Source organism: Pithys albifrons, chromosome 4 (genome assembly GCF_047495875.1).
Source record: "Pithys albifrons albifrons isolate INPA30051 chromosome 4, PitAlb_v1, whole genome shotgun sequence".
Classification (NCBI taxonomy): Eukaryota; Metazoa; Chordata; class Aves; order Passeriformes; family Thamnophilidae; genus Pithys; species Pithys albifrons.
This window is the reverse complement of record NC_092461.1, coordinates 6,865,050-6,881,005: the sequence shown is the minus strand read 5'-3', so window position 1 is coordinate 6,881,005 and position 15,956 is coordinate 6,865,050. Positions and strand designations below refer to the sequence as shown.

Below are 15,956 nucleotides of genomic sequence, written 5' to 3'. Positions count from 1 at the left end.
TCTGTTGAGATACAAGAGACCAAGCTTGTCCCTGCCAGTGTAGGTGTGCAAGCAGTATAAGAAAGCTTTCATCCAGCTTAGAAATGCTTATGAATGTTTTGACTGTACCATAAGTGTCCAAGTCCTGTGCAACCTCTGCTTTGGAACTGATGTTTCGGCTTCCATGGTGGATTAATTGTCATCACGGGTGAGACCTCTTCTCTCGACCTGCTCCAGCCCCTCAATATCCTTTCTGAACTGAGGGGCCCAGAACTGAACACAACACTCAAGGTGTGGCCTCACCAATGCAGAGTACAGGGGAAGGGTCACTGGCCTGGGCCTGCTGGCCATGCTATTTTTGATCCAGGCCAGGATCCCATTGGCCTTCTTGGCCACCTGGTCACACTGTTGGCTCATGTTGAGCTTCCTGTCAATTAGTACTCCAAGGTCCCTTTCTGCCTGGCTGCTCTCCAGCCACTCTGTCCCCAGCCTGTAGCGCTGCAGGGGGTTGTTGTGGCCAAAGTGCAGGACCTGCACTTGGCCTTATTGAACTTCATCCCATTGGAATCAGCCCATCTCTCCAGTCTATCCAGATCCCTCTGCAGAGCCCTCCTGCCTTCCAGCAGGTCGACACTCCCCTCTAACTTGGTGTCATCAGCAAATTTGCTGATGATGGACTCAATCCCCTCATCTAAATCATCAATAAAGATGTTAAACAGGACTCCATCTTCTTCCTCTTTAAGGGCTAAAGTGTATTCTCTGTCAACTCTTCGATTTTAAGGAGGTATATTCTCTCAGTGAATCCACACAGCACCTGTGTTGGTTCAGCCATCTCTGCAGAGCGATGGTGTCACTGGCTGGGGAGAGAGTTTGTCCATGGGACTACAGTGGAGAGACACAATGGATGCAGAAGGGAACATGAATAGCATTGCAACCCTTTCAGCAGTGGGTGGCTAATAATGTTCATATTCTTTTGTACTGTGTATGTGTTGAAACATAACATTAGAAGTCCAGCTATCCCAGCTAGGTGTGTCGAATTAGGCAAAGTAGAGCCCAAACTCTGCTGATCTTAAGGGTATGACCTCTTTAGTTGAGATGAGGCAGATCTACAAGCAGAGATGATGTTGTTTAGGATCATGCCACCAAATTGATGCATCTTATGTACAATATATACCAGTCACCTCTGTAACTCTAAAATTAGTAATGAAAGAATAACTCGAGTTCATTCCAGTTAGTGATCCAGATTAATAATTGTGACTTACTCTGAGTTACCTACAACTGAGGCAGGTTTGTGGGATTGTGGTGCAGGAACCTGTGGCAACCATGAGTTTTTCCTGCTGTGATTCAGACAGTCATGTCAAGAATTTGATCTTTTCTTTTGTGTGCATCTTAAACTTGGCTAAGAGATCTGCAGTTCAGGGAACAACAGACTGAAGTACTTTCAAACTAGTATGTGCCTCCATAAATTCAGTCTTTGTTACTGTACAAGATAAGTCATAAATAATTTGTTCCTTGGCAACTTCATATTTCATGTAAGAACGGAAGAACACATATGCAATGGAGCTTTTAAGAAACCAACATGTAATCCCTGAAAATGATTTAGTAAACATTGAGATTTCCAAAAAACTGGTCATCTTATCCATCCAAGCAAAATTCTGAGGGTTAATAAAAAAACTAGCCTTTGCAGCAGTGGCTGTGTATGTATATATACACTTACATACACATGTCCTTGTACAAGTACATGGGTTATTGTGCTGGCTTCTCATTCTGTGATGCAGAAAGCAGCATAGGTTGGTAAAATGGAGGCAGCTCCTTCCTCACAGCTATTGAATACATAAGGAAAAGGTACTGTGAGTAAGCAACAGGGCATAAAGTTAATCAGCTTCTATGTTAGAAGGCCACAGTCCTCAGAGCTGGGGCCAACCACCGACATCTCCATTTAAGGATTGGCTTCTCAGATGTCTCCTGGTCCCTGGACTTCCCCTAATTGACTTGGAATGCAGAATTTCAACAGGCTTGTTTACAACATTGTTTTGTTTGAAGGCAGACTTTGCCCTTATTTTCAGATTGTCTGGGGTTGAATGTGAACTTGAAAAACTAAAAGCAAAGGGTTAACTTCTTGATATAAACTCAGAAAAGCTTAAAAGAGAAAAATGCTGTTCAGCCTCTCAGGGATGTGCAGCATCTTCTGTGGCTGTTCCTTAGAGCTTTCCTAAGACATCTCTCATCCCTGAAGCAAATGGGACAAGCAGTTGAGTGACATTCTCCCTTTGGGATGCTGTCTTATAGAGTGGACTTTTCTGGGCTTTTTGGTTGGTTGGTTGATTGGGGTTTTTTTATTTGACTTAGGCAGTGAAAGATAACTGAGCAGCAGTTCACTTTCCTATCTGCTGTATTTCAACATTGATCTATAGGGCTAATGACAGGGTTGCTGGTCTAAAGAGGTTACATCACTTTCAGGGATTAAACAAATACATGTTGTATGGTAAGTTGCAGCTACACTGAGCTATGTCTGCTACTCAAGTAACTTTCTGCATTTTAAAGACCATTACATTCTGTTATACTAAAGAGTTGAAGAGTACTGCCACCTAGTTCATCCTCCTACTCCAAAACAGGATCAGCTCTACTTTTAGCATTGCTGACAGACACTTGTATAACCAGTCCTTAAAGATTTCCAGCAATGGGGACCCCACTGCTTTTCCAAGAGAATTTTCAGGCTGAACATTTCTGCAAGATGAGCTCATTACTTTTGTCTCTTGCTGCTTGTCAGTGTTGATGAACAGATTATTACCTAACTGTGCAGCAGCATTTTATGTATTTGAAGCATGTTTTCATGCCTTCTCTTCTTTAGGCTGAGCAACTTATATTCTTCCAGTCTTTCCTTATAATTTGTTTTATCTAAGCATCTGCTTGTTCTCACTGCTCCCTGGTGACCTCCAGTTGCCTCACATCTTTCTTGCGGTGTGAGGAGGGCACTTCAGCTGAGCCAGCATAGCAGAGTAGGGCAGAAGGATGTAATTCCAGCTGTATTCCAGCCATTCATCCTAGACTGGTGCTTGCTCAGGTGAAAGTAGCACAGCGACATCACAGGTTCACCTTCAGCTTGTGATTCTGTGGGGTCCTTAGATGCTTTGTGCAGTGCTGCTCTATGCCTGGTTGTTCCCCATCCTCTGTGCATGCAGATAGTTTTTTTTGGCTAAATACAGCAGCTTTCACTTGGTCTGGTTGTCAGGATTATTCAGCTTTCCCATTTTGTCATTATTCTAATCTCGTCTTTAGTTATACTGAATGTAACATGCCTGTTAACAAACACTTTTGCTGTGTCACCTATTCCATTAGTGAAAATATTCCATCATCCAGTAGTCAGATTGGAGAACTCTACAAGAGTCCAAATCCAAATCCTTCCGATTTGGCTGAAGGGTGGATAACTCCTCCCAGAAACAACATATTATTGGCAACCACTACAGACATTTGTAATGTCACCTTTTTGTGGCAATCACCAGTATTGATCACCAGTTTTCTCATCTACATTAAGCAGTTCCCTCCAAGGTAAAACATTTAGAAAGTTTTTTACTATTGAATTTTATGAATCCGATTTAGGTTTTTTCTTTTTTTTTTTCTGTTTCTTTTCATTATACTGTTTAAAATTTCTGGCTAAGAATTTTCAGCTTTGAAACTACTTGGAGCTGCCAATGGATCCTTGGTTTGTGACATGTTGATCTTGTCTGGTTTTCTCACCTGGTTTAGGTGACTGGGAAGATGTGTGCCATATACATGTACACACACCTACACAAACACCTGCCCCCCTGGTGTTTGCTATTACTGCAATTTGTTGTTTCATTTAATGATTATTGATTATTAGCCTGTTGTGCCTTTGTAGATGGAAATTAGCTTGTTTTGACTAGATTTGCTCAATACATCTGTGTTGTCTTCTTTTTGACTTCTTATTTCCAGGCTTACAAGTTGTTCCATTAGCTGCACCAGAGTCTTTCTGGGAAATTAAAATAAAAGCAAATGGTCTGTACTTTCTGTGGCTTCCTAGCTTTTTTTTCATGTTTTCAAAAATAGGCACTCTGACCTTTTCCAAACACTTGTTACCTTACTTCTCCTCTGCAAACTCTCAAAGACAACTGATAACAGCTTTGAGATTTGTTCTACTCATTCCTAAAATACCTTATGGCAAAGTTCATGTCTTGGACAATTTGAGAATATTTGGTTTACTCTGGTGCTCCCTGCGTATTCCCCGTTCTGTGCTGAAATCTCATTCCTTCTTTGCTGATATTAGTTCCTGCTTGTGGGAGGATCACTTGGCCTTTTTCAGTAAAGTCATAGCAAAAATGGTATTTTGATCTTCCTGCTGTAATATCTTAATGGCTTTCTTTCCTTTCTTGAGTGGCAGACCAGTAATTTCATTGTACTCACGGAGTTATGTGTCTCATTTTGTACCCTGACTTTTTAGTCTTCATGCCCACGTGGTATTTTATTGCATGATGCTCTTATTGTCTTACTGTAAGAAGTGTTCACTGTGCATATTTCATTCACATTTTTAATTTTGTAAAGAGTAGCCATAATATCAAGGGGGCAAAATACCAACCATGGTAGGTAGAGGTTTCCAAACTAATGCTCATTTTTACAGCTGTAAAAGTTCTGGCCAGTGCACCTCCTTGGCATATGTTGTCATCTTTTGGCTAGTTTCAATAATCAGTGGGAGATTTTCCCCATCATTACATTCAAAACACCAGGCAAGCCTCACCTACAAGATCCAGATTCTCTCACTATCATCATGGTCCAAATTTATCACCTGTATAAATGGGATCCAGTAAGAGAAATGTTTAACAGCCAGGCAGTTTTCCTGTGTGTTAACAATACTTTTTATCTGCTGGCCAGTAGTTTTCCTTCCTCTGAGGACTTTTCCTGAGTTGTCTTCCCAAGGCAGCAGCTGTCAGAAAAACGATGAGAACAGGTTTCTTGTGACTGTCTGTGTGGAACCACTCGATCCTCAGGGAGGGAAAGTGGGGAATTTCTGCATCTCCAAAACAAACCAGTTAGCCAGACTAAGACTCATAAAACCTGCCAATTCTGAGAGGAAAAGTGTCTTGTGGACTGGAAGGAAATAGCAAACAACACTTAATTGTGCAAGTGGCTGCAGAATTTTCACCACCTTTGACATATACTTTAAGCAGCCCCATTGAGAAACCCCCTATATTTGCACACACACACAGCTACAAGTGTTCTTAAATTGCCTCCTAGTGCCCAAGAGGGCAGGTGCTTGTAATGTATTGCTTTTTCAAAAAGAGGGGGCAAGTGATTTCTCTTAACCTCAGCTTTTAATTTTAAAGTCCCTCCTGCCTTTTAGCCTCATGTTAACTCATCTCTTCCTGCTCTCTTCTTCCCATCCTGTTTTCTCCAGTTTTCTCTTTGGTTTAATTTGCCACTTAACAAGCAGCGTATTTGGTTATCCTGATGTTGGGTCTCCATTCTTCCCTGCCCTGTCCATTCTATATGGGATGAATTGCCATTTCCTGCCATAGCCTGTTTTCTTTCCAGCACTACTATACAGCTTGCAGGAAAGAAAGGTGATTGGAAGTGTCTGTGCATGGCAAGAGTAACTTGAAAGATGGGTAACTCAAAGGGTCTGTGCCTGCACTTATCCAAATTCCTTCTCTCTCATTAATCTGGTATGTGACCTCGGAAAAGTTGTTTAGGTTCTTGGTCTGAGTCCAGAGCCATGTTCTTTCAACTCTCAACAAGTGCAGAGGAAATTCAAACACCCAGCTCCTAGGCCTGGTGAGAACAAAACCAGTGATATCAGTGATGAAATCTGTACGAGAGCCTAAAACAGCATTCAGACCTTCCTGTGCACTTGTCTGCCTTCTAACTCTGTAGAGCCTGATTGCTGCTAGTGCTCAGTGGAGATACATCCTAACCAGCTGTCACTCCCATCCATCTTCATTTCTTAGGAGAATGAATTGTTTTAAATTCTCATATAAATTCAATTTTCACTCAATTATGGAATAGGTTTTAATTCGACAGCAATGTTATTTTTAGTAATACTTTTTGTAGCCGTTGGTATTAACATGTAGTTGGCTGAAAAAACTGCTAAATATTTATACTTCTTGTCTTTGATCTTTCACTCACAAGAACTGAAAAGGTATCACACTTAACATTTTTATTATAAATATTTTAGATAGCATTTGAATGAGTCCAAATTTGCCTCTCTTGTTGGATTTGTTCAGATTATTGAGATGGGTTGTCTCTCACAAGTACAGGTGGCATTTCAGTTGCCAGTGGTTGGAAACTTATGAGAGATACTGTTGTAACTAATGACCATTAATATCACTGTTGGACAGAAGCATGGCCAAAGTTTCTTCCATCCTCTTAACTGCACACTGTGGCTCAGAGGGAGATGAATATAATGTCTTTTCTCAAGAAGCACCACTCTGCAAACAGTGTGTCTTCCAGAGCTGTGGAAACAGAGACAGGTTGTGTCCATCATCTGATCCAGTGCTAGCCAGTTGCCCTGGAACGGGAAACAGGATTGTGAATGTTATATCTGAGTCACAAAGTTCTGCCAGAACCACAGAGCTGTCAAAGATACCCTCTTCTACCACTAAATGAGGGATTTAGGAGGACAAGAAAAATGTGGGGAAAATGGGAGAGCCAGCAATGGCAGAAAATATGTTGATTTGTTGTGGTTCTACTCACTGAAAATGAGAATTTTTCTGTAAGAATTTTCTGGCTGGAAGCCAAAATGCTTCAGCTGCCAGTGCTACCAGGATTTCCAGGTAATACTTGTTTCTGCTCTCCTCAGTATGTCACCATCAGCTATGTGAGCCAAGTTTCTTTTCCAGAGAGAGGACGTGATCCATCATAGGAATTTTTTGCCTTGTTCTCTCCTGGGAAATGTAGTCTTGACATGGTGTCTGAACTAAACAGGGAAGGAGAAAGTCAAGGAACTTAGATGGCAGTTCCCATGAGACACAATATCCAAATCGAGTTATTTTGTTCTTTTGTTTGCTCAGTTAGGGAATGTTTAAGTCTCTAGTGGTCAATTTTTAAACAACAAATAACAAAAAGTACTACCCCGTGCATTTTGATTGGTGAAAACAAGATTAGACTTTGAAAAGCCTTTGGCATGGAACCTTCTCAGGCAAATGTAGGAAAAGTGAAGCAAAATAAAACCCTGTGCTGTACACAGGTATTCTGTCCTGCCTGATGCTGAGACTCTCTCTTTTTTTCTCTTACTTTCAGCATGCAATTACTTTTCTGTGTTTACCACATAAAATTAAATCTCTCAAATATTTTACCAAGCAACCTTCTCTTATTTGCCACTGCAGTGGGTAGAAATAATTTCACTGGATTTTGTATGTTTGCGTTTCTGTCAGAAAGTTTGATCTTCCTTATCTTTATTCCCATGTGCAATCCTTGTATCCTGTCATAGTGATAAATCTGAAGAAAAAGTAAGGGTTTGTACCTTATTCCAAGTCTCACAGGTTTGCACATGTTCTTATCTGTGCCCACTGCATGGCTTTCTTTCATTGCTGAAGGGCTCAGCCTTGGGAAGTTGAGAGACTCAATCCATGCATAGTGTTGAATTTATGTGGCATGATTAGTGCCCCAGGGTTACTGTGCTAACAACAAGGCAGGTCTTGAAGATACTCAACCTCTAGCCTACTCTTGAATCTTCCTGGATTTGGAGCAGGATTTTGAACTCACTCATGGAGGGACTGGTGAGCCCCTAAAAATGGAGGAGGCCCATTGTGAACTGAATGCACCAAGTTCATCTTACACAACTCTCAGTACATCCAACTTTCAGTCCACATGAAATGGATTTGCCAGTACAGGTATAGATCAGATATGATGGGAATTCTGTCACCCACATAGATTGTTTTCCCAAAGAGACAGACACTGGAGGACAAGCAGTCATCACCAATGGTGAAATCCATCCCCTTGAGAACTGGTTTCATACCTGCTTTATAACCATTGATCATTGCTTTCTTTGAGGAATCAATGAGTCATTGTCTTTAAAATGGAAAGAAAAAACACAGTCCCAAATCCCAAGGCTTAGCATTTGTTTTCTGCCCTTCGGTGGCAGCAAAAGTCTGTATCACAGTTAGCTCATGATCCTGCAAGTGCTCTGGATTTTCTTTTAGTGTAATGAAGAATGGCACTTTTCTTCTTCACCCTAGTGATATTTCATTGCTGCTGCATGTAATGGATTCCATTAATGTTGATGCTGTGAGGCTTAAGAGCTTTTTAATAGGAAGTTCTTGGATCTGCGATGGGTTGACTCTATCCTTGGCTGATTACTGACACAACTGTAACAGTGCACAAGGGAAATACTCTCTGTTTCTTGTGTAACTCAGTCTCTTTTACAAGAGTTTGGCAGGAAAAACCCTGCAGTGCTCACAGTAGTTCTTTTGCTGGCCTGTGTCAGCAAACCAAGGCAATACATTGAAATGAGAAAAGGTCATTAGGGGCCAAAGTGCTGGGCCAAAGCACAAGAAATTGCTTGAACTCTTTCACTAAAAATTTAGTGAGTACATCTTACAGCCAGGTGACTTTCTCTTTCAGGTGGTGCCTATGAAATATTTTTTTCAGTATTTATCTATTTGTATCTCTTCCTGCATGCAAGAAATTAAGTTGATAGATTTAGACAGACAAGGAAAATCGTGATCAAACTTTCTAATGAATCCATGTTTTTGAATACTGGGCAATGGCTTAGATCCTACATATGGCCATCTAACAGTGTCTCTGTGACTGAGAAGGTGAAAAGTTTCCAAGTGCTTTGCATTCACCTTTCACTGTCTTAACTAGAAGGTGTTATTTATGTTCTCTGCCGTTGTATCCCATACTGTGCTCTTTATCTCTCTCAGTAATCTGGCTATTAACAGAATTTTGACTTTTTTTCCTATATGAAGAGAGAAGCTTAAAATGGAATTAATACTAAAGAAAGAATGAAAAGGTCAAGCAGGTTCAGGGTTTGGTATTCACATACAGATCTCACCAAGTCCAATTAGAAAAGAGCAAAAAGTCTATTACTATCTCAGTTTTGTGAAATAGAAGAACAGTATTTCAGTCCAACCATGTGTCAGTGAACATGCATCTCTTTCAAAGTGACCACCAAACAAATCCACAGTGGACAAATAATGTTGACAGTCTCAACATGCTTATGTTGACCTGAACTATCTTTGGAGCTGAACCATCCCTTAGCCAGGTATCAGCTCGAAAAGGTGTGCAACAAAATGACTATTCCCTGATTTCTGTGGGATCAAAATAATTCTTTCTCCTGGAGGTGATACAATGCCTTTCAATGGCATCAAAATTGCCTTAAACAAAATATTTCCCCTTTTAAGTATATGCTGTGTATACAATATGCTCTTCCAGAGAGATAAAATATTAGCATTTGAAAGGACTGATGAGGATGCATCTTTAGGAAAGACCTTTGTTCAGAGAATTACTGTTATATTCTATGTGCATGTCACCATGGTAATTGAATTATTTGCCACTGACATAAGGTATATAGCACAAGCCTTTTGCCATTTTCCATGATATGGTTCTTAGCAAAGAGTACTCCTTGTCAATTTAAAATTTATAGTAGGAAATTTGCCAGTTGTGCCTACTATCATAGAGATGGATGTGGTTTGAAAGTGTAAAACAAAAAGGAACAGGTAATTAATTACATCTTCTTCTTACAGTTTAATATTCCTCCCTATTTCCACTTAAAACATGAACCATTCTGGAACTGCTGGAGCCACCAAGTAAAACTAAAGGTGTGCTTTCCATATGGCTCTTTCAACCAGGATGCCAATAACATGAATCTGTATTTTCTTCACCACCTTCAGGACATTGGTGCAAACAAAACAAGTCTTTCCCTTCCCTGAGGTCATTCCATGCATGCTCAGAGCATGATGTGATCTCTGTAAAGGGCGTAGCAGTCACTGAATACTCTGTAAGGGAGATACTTGATGAATCTTTTGGGGGGGATGTAAGATACAAACTGCCATGGCAGGAATTGGGAGACCCTCAAAGAACCTCATTAACATGACTCACTAAACAGAGAGAAAATAATCTCAAATACTTGTGCTACCATGTGTGTAGGTCTTTCCTCTTAAATAGTATTCTGTAGGAAAAGGTGCAATAATAGGTCTGGTGGTGAGTAGTACTGCTTAGTACTGCTCAGCATATGAAAGAGATGGTACTCTTTTTTTGCTCTTTCATGCTGTGGGTGATTGTCATCTCTAGTTTTCTGTTCCTCAAAGTAAATCCAGCTTTCTAGAAAAATGAGTGGTTCTGTGTTGTTCTCACCACCTAAGAGCAGGGGTAACCTCCCTGCAGAAGTCTCTATGCTTCTGTGCTTTATTTAAGGCAGATGGAAAGTAGAGCACAGTTTAATAGTAGGAATTTTCCCCACTCACTGTTGCCTGTTTTATCTCTCTCTTCCAGTACAGGATGGAGAAATTTTCATTCCTGTTATGGTATCATGTGTGGAAGACACAGATGCCAATGCCAGGCATTTATTCTTTATGCAACATTTTGGTTACCAAATGACACTGTGGTTAGTCTTATGTAATGACTGGGATAGGTTCCCCAGGAGATTTAAGTGCTTTGCTGTTGGTAGCTTCTGGGATCAGGTTTCTAGACAAGTTGCATCTAAAGCATCCTTTAGTGGTCTTCCATGCAGGGAAAGTTAACACATATGTATTTATTTTTGTTGCCCAGCACACCCTTTCATTCCAGCCCTAGTGCTAGTGTCAGGTGGCTTTCATGTTGGTTTTATTAGACTAGTGGGAGACTAAGGCCCCTTAATCTCTTGTTGTGCTTAGATATCAAGCTGAAATATCCAAACATATGCACTGACCTTCAGGTTGACCCTGTGCCGTGAATCTGACCCAGCAGGGAGCAGCTCCCTAGCACATGGAGGCACTGTGTGCCAATTCCTGAAAATCGTGAAGCAAAGGTGTTTCCTCCAAAAATCCTATGAAAGAGCATTAGGCATTGTTTCACTCCAATGTTTGTTCACAGTCCATATCTTGTTTCCTCCTCTGGTGTCGGAATAAATCCCTGTGTCCCTTTGGACAGTGCTTCCCTGCATTCCATTCCCTGCGTTTCAGTCCCTGAGAGCCGCAGGCTGGTGCAGAGGAGACTTGTGACACTGAGATGAGCTGAAGCCTAATGGGAGAGGAGTTTGCGTGACTGCAAACCGCATGGACTTGTCTGGCGGTGCAGTTTAGGTAAAGAAAGACCAATGTGCTCACTGCTAAGCTTCTAAAATGTATTTCTTTTCTATTTATTTATTTATTTTTACCCAGTGAAGCTGCTGTTCTGGGTGTTGGCCTCAAAATTTTCTTTCTGGGGATAGAGAGCTACTGCTTCTGTGTCGGCAGGCTGCAGCATGACATGCAGCAGAGAGTTCATTATGCATTAGCAGAGCCATCTTTAAGGTAGCAAAACACTCTGTGGCTCTGCAGAACAAAAGGAAAGCGAGAAAGGGAATAAGCAAAGGTGGTGTTTGCTGACAGTAATTGTTTTCAGTTGCAGCTGATGGCAGGGATTAATCACAGTGTCTTAGTATTTTATTTGAGTGTGGGAGGGGAGGAAATATTAGAGGAGGGAAGAGTCAAGAATTATTCTTCCCCATCTCCCTTGAAAGGTTAGGAATAGCTCTCTGGATACAATGCTTAAGGTTTCGAAACTTGCAGTGTGCCTTTTATTGAAGTAGCATTGAACCATTATACTCTTTCTTTGTAATCAGTAACAAAGATACAAATAAACATAGCTGAAAGGTGGGAGGAAAAATGTCACATCCACTTGAGTATATGAGTAGCCAGACGTGTATTAGTAGTTACAACTTCATTTTTTGCCTGTAATTAAATTTAGATTAATTACATTTAATGCAATCCCCATTGTATTTTTCCCACACCAATGGTTAACTTCTGATACATCTAACAGAAGTCTACTGCTGTGCTGTTCTGTAAGTCCTCTACACTTCCCTAATTTAAATACCTCCTAAAGCTGCTGGTTTTCCTCAACACCCACAAGAAACTATTGTGTCCTATTCTGACATATTTCATTTGCCTCATGAATGAACTGCTTGCTGGGTTGGAGGGAGAGGGAATACAGGAGCACATGAGTTAGGAGTAATTGTCCCCTTCAGTGAGGAAACTGTGCTGGAGATCCCCCCCACCCCAACTTACACCTATGTTAAGCAAACCTGTGTTTACATCATGTTAAATGGTGGTAATGAATTTTCCATTATGGGAATATTCCAAATATTTACAAGACTTCATGATCAAGCCTGTGACTGAATACCTTTTAAATAGATTTCCAGCCAAAGCAATTTGGAAATGGTTTTGACCAGGTGTGTTACTGTAGCACCTTTAAAAACTGAGATACTACCAGCTGTAGTGCTGTTTGCCAACCTGGTTTTGTAAATTGTTTCTGTTGAGCCCCAATTTGTTATCCCTCTCTCTTATTCAGGTTTCTCACTGACAGTGTAGCATCCGGTTATTCCATTTACTTGCTTCTCCAAGGTCTGTCCTCTTGACTGCTTTGCAAAGGTGGAGCAGAGCAGAGCAATACCTTCCCAGCAGTTAAACCTTCTCCTCTTTTCTCCAAGATCCCTTTGCTACAGCATTTAACCTGCACACAGGGAAAGCTCTTGGCCAGCTTTCAGCAGTTAACTGCAGTCAGCTTAACACTTTATGAAATGCAGTTTGCCCTTTCCCATGCCAGCCAAATTTAACTTGCTTTATCTTCAGAGCACACAAAAAAGGGGGAATGCTTTAATTTGAAGTAACCTTTTTTGTTGTAGATGGCCAGTGGGAGCAGGGCAAGCTTCCCACACATATCAAGTGGAACAAAATTGGTATCAAATAGCTATTCTGAGGTAACAACTATTTGTCCTGTTTCTGGTAGGGTTTGAGATTGAAATGAATATCTTGACAATTATCTTTGTCTATGAACACATATAATCTTAATTGTAATCAAATGGGCATAATAAACTTGGTTTCTAATGTGAAGCAATTTCAGGAGAGAGATGACCCAAAGCTTGCTGAATGCCTTTGTGTGCCATTAAACTCAGAGTTCTGCCAGTCTGGAAGCTTCTTGTGCCTGGTACTTGATCTCTGTTTTCCCATTATTTTTCCCCTTAGATTTTCTCTTTTTGACTGAAGTAAGTGTTTACCTTTGAAAGGAGAAGCTGTGTGGGCTCCATTTAAAACTAAAAAGGATGCCATAACTGCCATTTAAATTCAGTAACACAAGCACTCCAATTACAGAGATGCCCTTGCAAGAGCTCAGTACTCCAACCTGCTTTAGATGGAGAGCAGAAAGATTTTTTTTCACTCTTACTCAACTTATTAGTTTGTCCTGTGTTTTCATTAACTTGTCTCTGCCTAACCAGCAACTCTTAAATACTTTCCCCCCCATCATTCCCCCTTCTCTATTCCTTTTTCCTGTTCTGCTTTACATTTTACTTTCCATAGCACAGGGTAAGAAACCATTACCACCAAAATGAAATCTGTGTTGTCAGCAGCATTTCAGTGGTGTTAGTTAGCATAGCCCTCTGTTTGCTCTGCTAAGAAGCTACCCCACTGCAGTACAAGTTGAGGTATAAGGTGGACTTGAGCAAAGTCCTCTGCAAAAATTAAAATTCAGCTCAGTCCCACCTCTCCGGACTGTGTATTTTAGCATTAAGGTGATTTTCAAGCAACGGGAACAAAATTAGACCGCAAATAAAAGTGATCCACAGGGTAAGTGTTGGGCCTCATGTATTTGCATTTGTAGGCACATGTATTTATGAGTCCTCTTTTGGTTTATGTTTTGTAGGACAAAGAAGGTCAGCCACTGCTACCGTATCGTTTACCGCCACCCGGAGAGGACTTTGACGCAGGACGAGGTGCATCGCATCCATCAAGCTATTGAGGAGTCAGCAGTTCGAGAACTTGGGGTTGAGGGCAGGTTCTAGCACTGCTGCTCTGAAGTCCTAGTTGACAGTTGCTTTTTTTTCTTCCTTTTTTTCCCTTCTCTTTTTGGGGTTTTAGGTTAAAAGAGAGGGGTTTTGAACATAGAACATGCAAAGCGATTGATGAATGGGCAGTGGTAAAACTAGCAGGTAATAAACGTTACTGCTGAGAAATCATTGACAAAGTGCTGGTGCTTTATTTTAAGAAATGGGGGAACAGCAGTAATGTAAGATTTCCCTCCTGTTACGATAAGAAATACACTGCCTGGTGGTTTTCTGTGTTGTTAATTGGTCCCTGGGTTCCATTAAACTCTAAATACTTGGCATTATTTCTCTGTTGACAGGATCCTCTGTCCGTGTAACAAGTGAAGCAAATCAGACACATAGATTATATCAGGGAATAATAACCCATCCTCCACATCCCTCCCCCTTTTTTTTTTTTGATAAGAAATGTCAGTTTTTGTTTCAAGAAACCTTCCAAGAAGTACATCTTGCAAAGTTTGGCTCTCTTACCTTCAGAGCACGTGGGTGTTCCTTTCATCAGCTACAGAGAAGAACCAAGTGTGTCTCTGGGGCCAAGCTTGGCTGTCTTCAAATGCCAGGTCATTGGCAAGTTTTTCCAGTTAGATCCTCTTGCTCCCACAGGAGCAGAGCCACTTAGTGAGGTGCTTCAAGCTGTGCCACCTTCCTCAGGGGAGAAACTCCCTTGTCTCAATTTTCCTTGCATAGGTACCGGTGCAAGATAAGTCTCTTCCCCTGTCACCATCAAAGGATTGATATCACCTGGGGCAGGAAGGCAGAAAAGATAAACTCTTCCCTACAATGCCCTGAAAAGCAGCTCCCTTGATCTATCATAGTATCTTACCTTCTAGCAGCAGTGTCTGCTCAGAAATTTGACCTTTAAGGCAGGAAACCAAACTAAAATGGGACCTCCTGCTATTTGAGGTACCATTCACTTTACAAGATGCTTGCCTTTTTCATTGCAGGTTATAATAAGTAAATTCTGGTGATGGTGTGATGCTAGGGCCTGTAGAAGTGTTCAGATGATCTGATAAATACTTGATGAGCCACTGCAGATGCTGATATGGAATATGGGACCTGTTTTTGCTTGTAATGGCATTTCATACAGTCTTGCAGATCACATCTGGTTGCTGTGCAGACAACATTCCCTCCTTCAGGGAAGAAGGCAATAAAAATGCTGCAATAAACAACATCTAACACAGATTTATACCTTATCAAGAAACATCTGTGCAGCAGGCTTGTACTCAACCGTAAGCAGCCAGTCACTATTGCAGATATGACAGAAGCAGAGAGCTCATTTTAATTTCATTACTCAACATATTTAGCTGTGTAAACAAACCCTAATCTAAATCACTGTTTTCTTATCCAAATAACTTGGTTATGAAAACAGTATGTTAGACTTTCTACTAGGCAAAAAGAATGGGTGCCATTTAGGCACCACAAAAACCTACTTGGTGATTTTTAAACCACCATCTACTAAGTTCCCTAAATACAGCCTAGCCCATTTGATGTCTCCTTCAACTTTGACCTTTTCAGGATCCTCAGTGAGGACCACTGAAGAAGAGAAGCCCTTCCCTGAATTGCACTGAGCAGTAATTGTTCCAAGACAATGGCTGATCCATGCTGCCACATGGGGCAGCAGGTTTTGTGGATCTTAACTGATGGAATTGCCTATGGATAAAGAACCATAACCTGCCTGCTGTATGAAAGAACTAAGTCTCTTGGGAAAACAGGAGACTCTCTGGGGTGAAGTAGATCACAAGATCTCCCTTTTAATTTAATATTTATTGAAGTTTCCCTTTTCTGCTCCCCAAATCCTTCAGTTCTTCTTTCATTCTGATCAGCCAGTTTTGGTACCATAAAAATCTGGTTAAAACAAGAAGATAACTGGACAATGAGCCTTTGTCACTGCACCCACTGGCTGCCATGTCTGGCTTTGCAAGGCCATTTGGGTGTTCTTGGATTAGGCTCTAGTTACTAACATCACCTG

General features: G+C 41.0%; 1 protein-coding gene across 10 annotated transcripts in view; it reads left to right on the top strand.

Moving 5' to 3' along the window:
• The window catches only part of FARS2 (phenylalanyl-tRNA synthetase 2, mitochondrial), a 229,127-nt gene extending 215,005 nt beyond the window's left edge, over window positions 1-14,122 (top strand). For all 10 annotated transcript variants that reach the window (XM_071553311.1, XM_071553314.1, XM_071553307.1 and 7 more), the window contains one exon: window positions 13,810-14,122. In XM_071553311.1, the coding sequence (XP_071409412.1) occupies window positions 13,810-13,948 (139 nt within the window). In that variant the 3' untranslated portion in view covers window positions 13,949-14,122. The remainder of the gene's footprint in view (window positions 1-13,809) is intronic.
• Window positions 14,123-15,956: the final 1,834 nt, after the last annotated feature.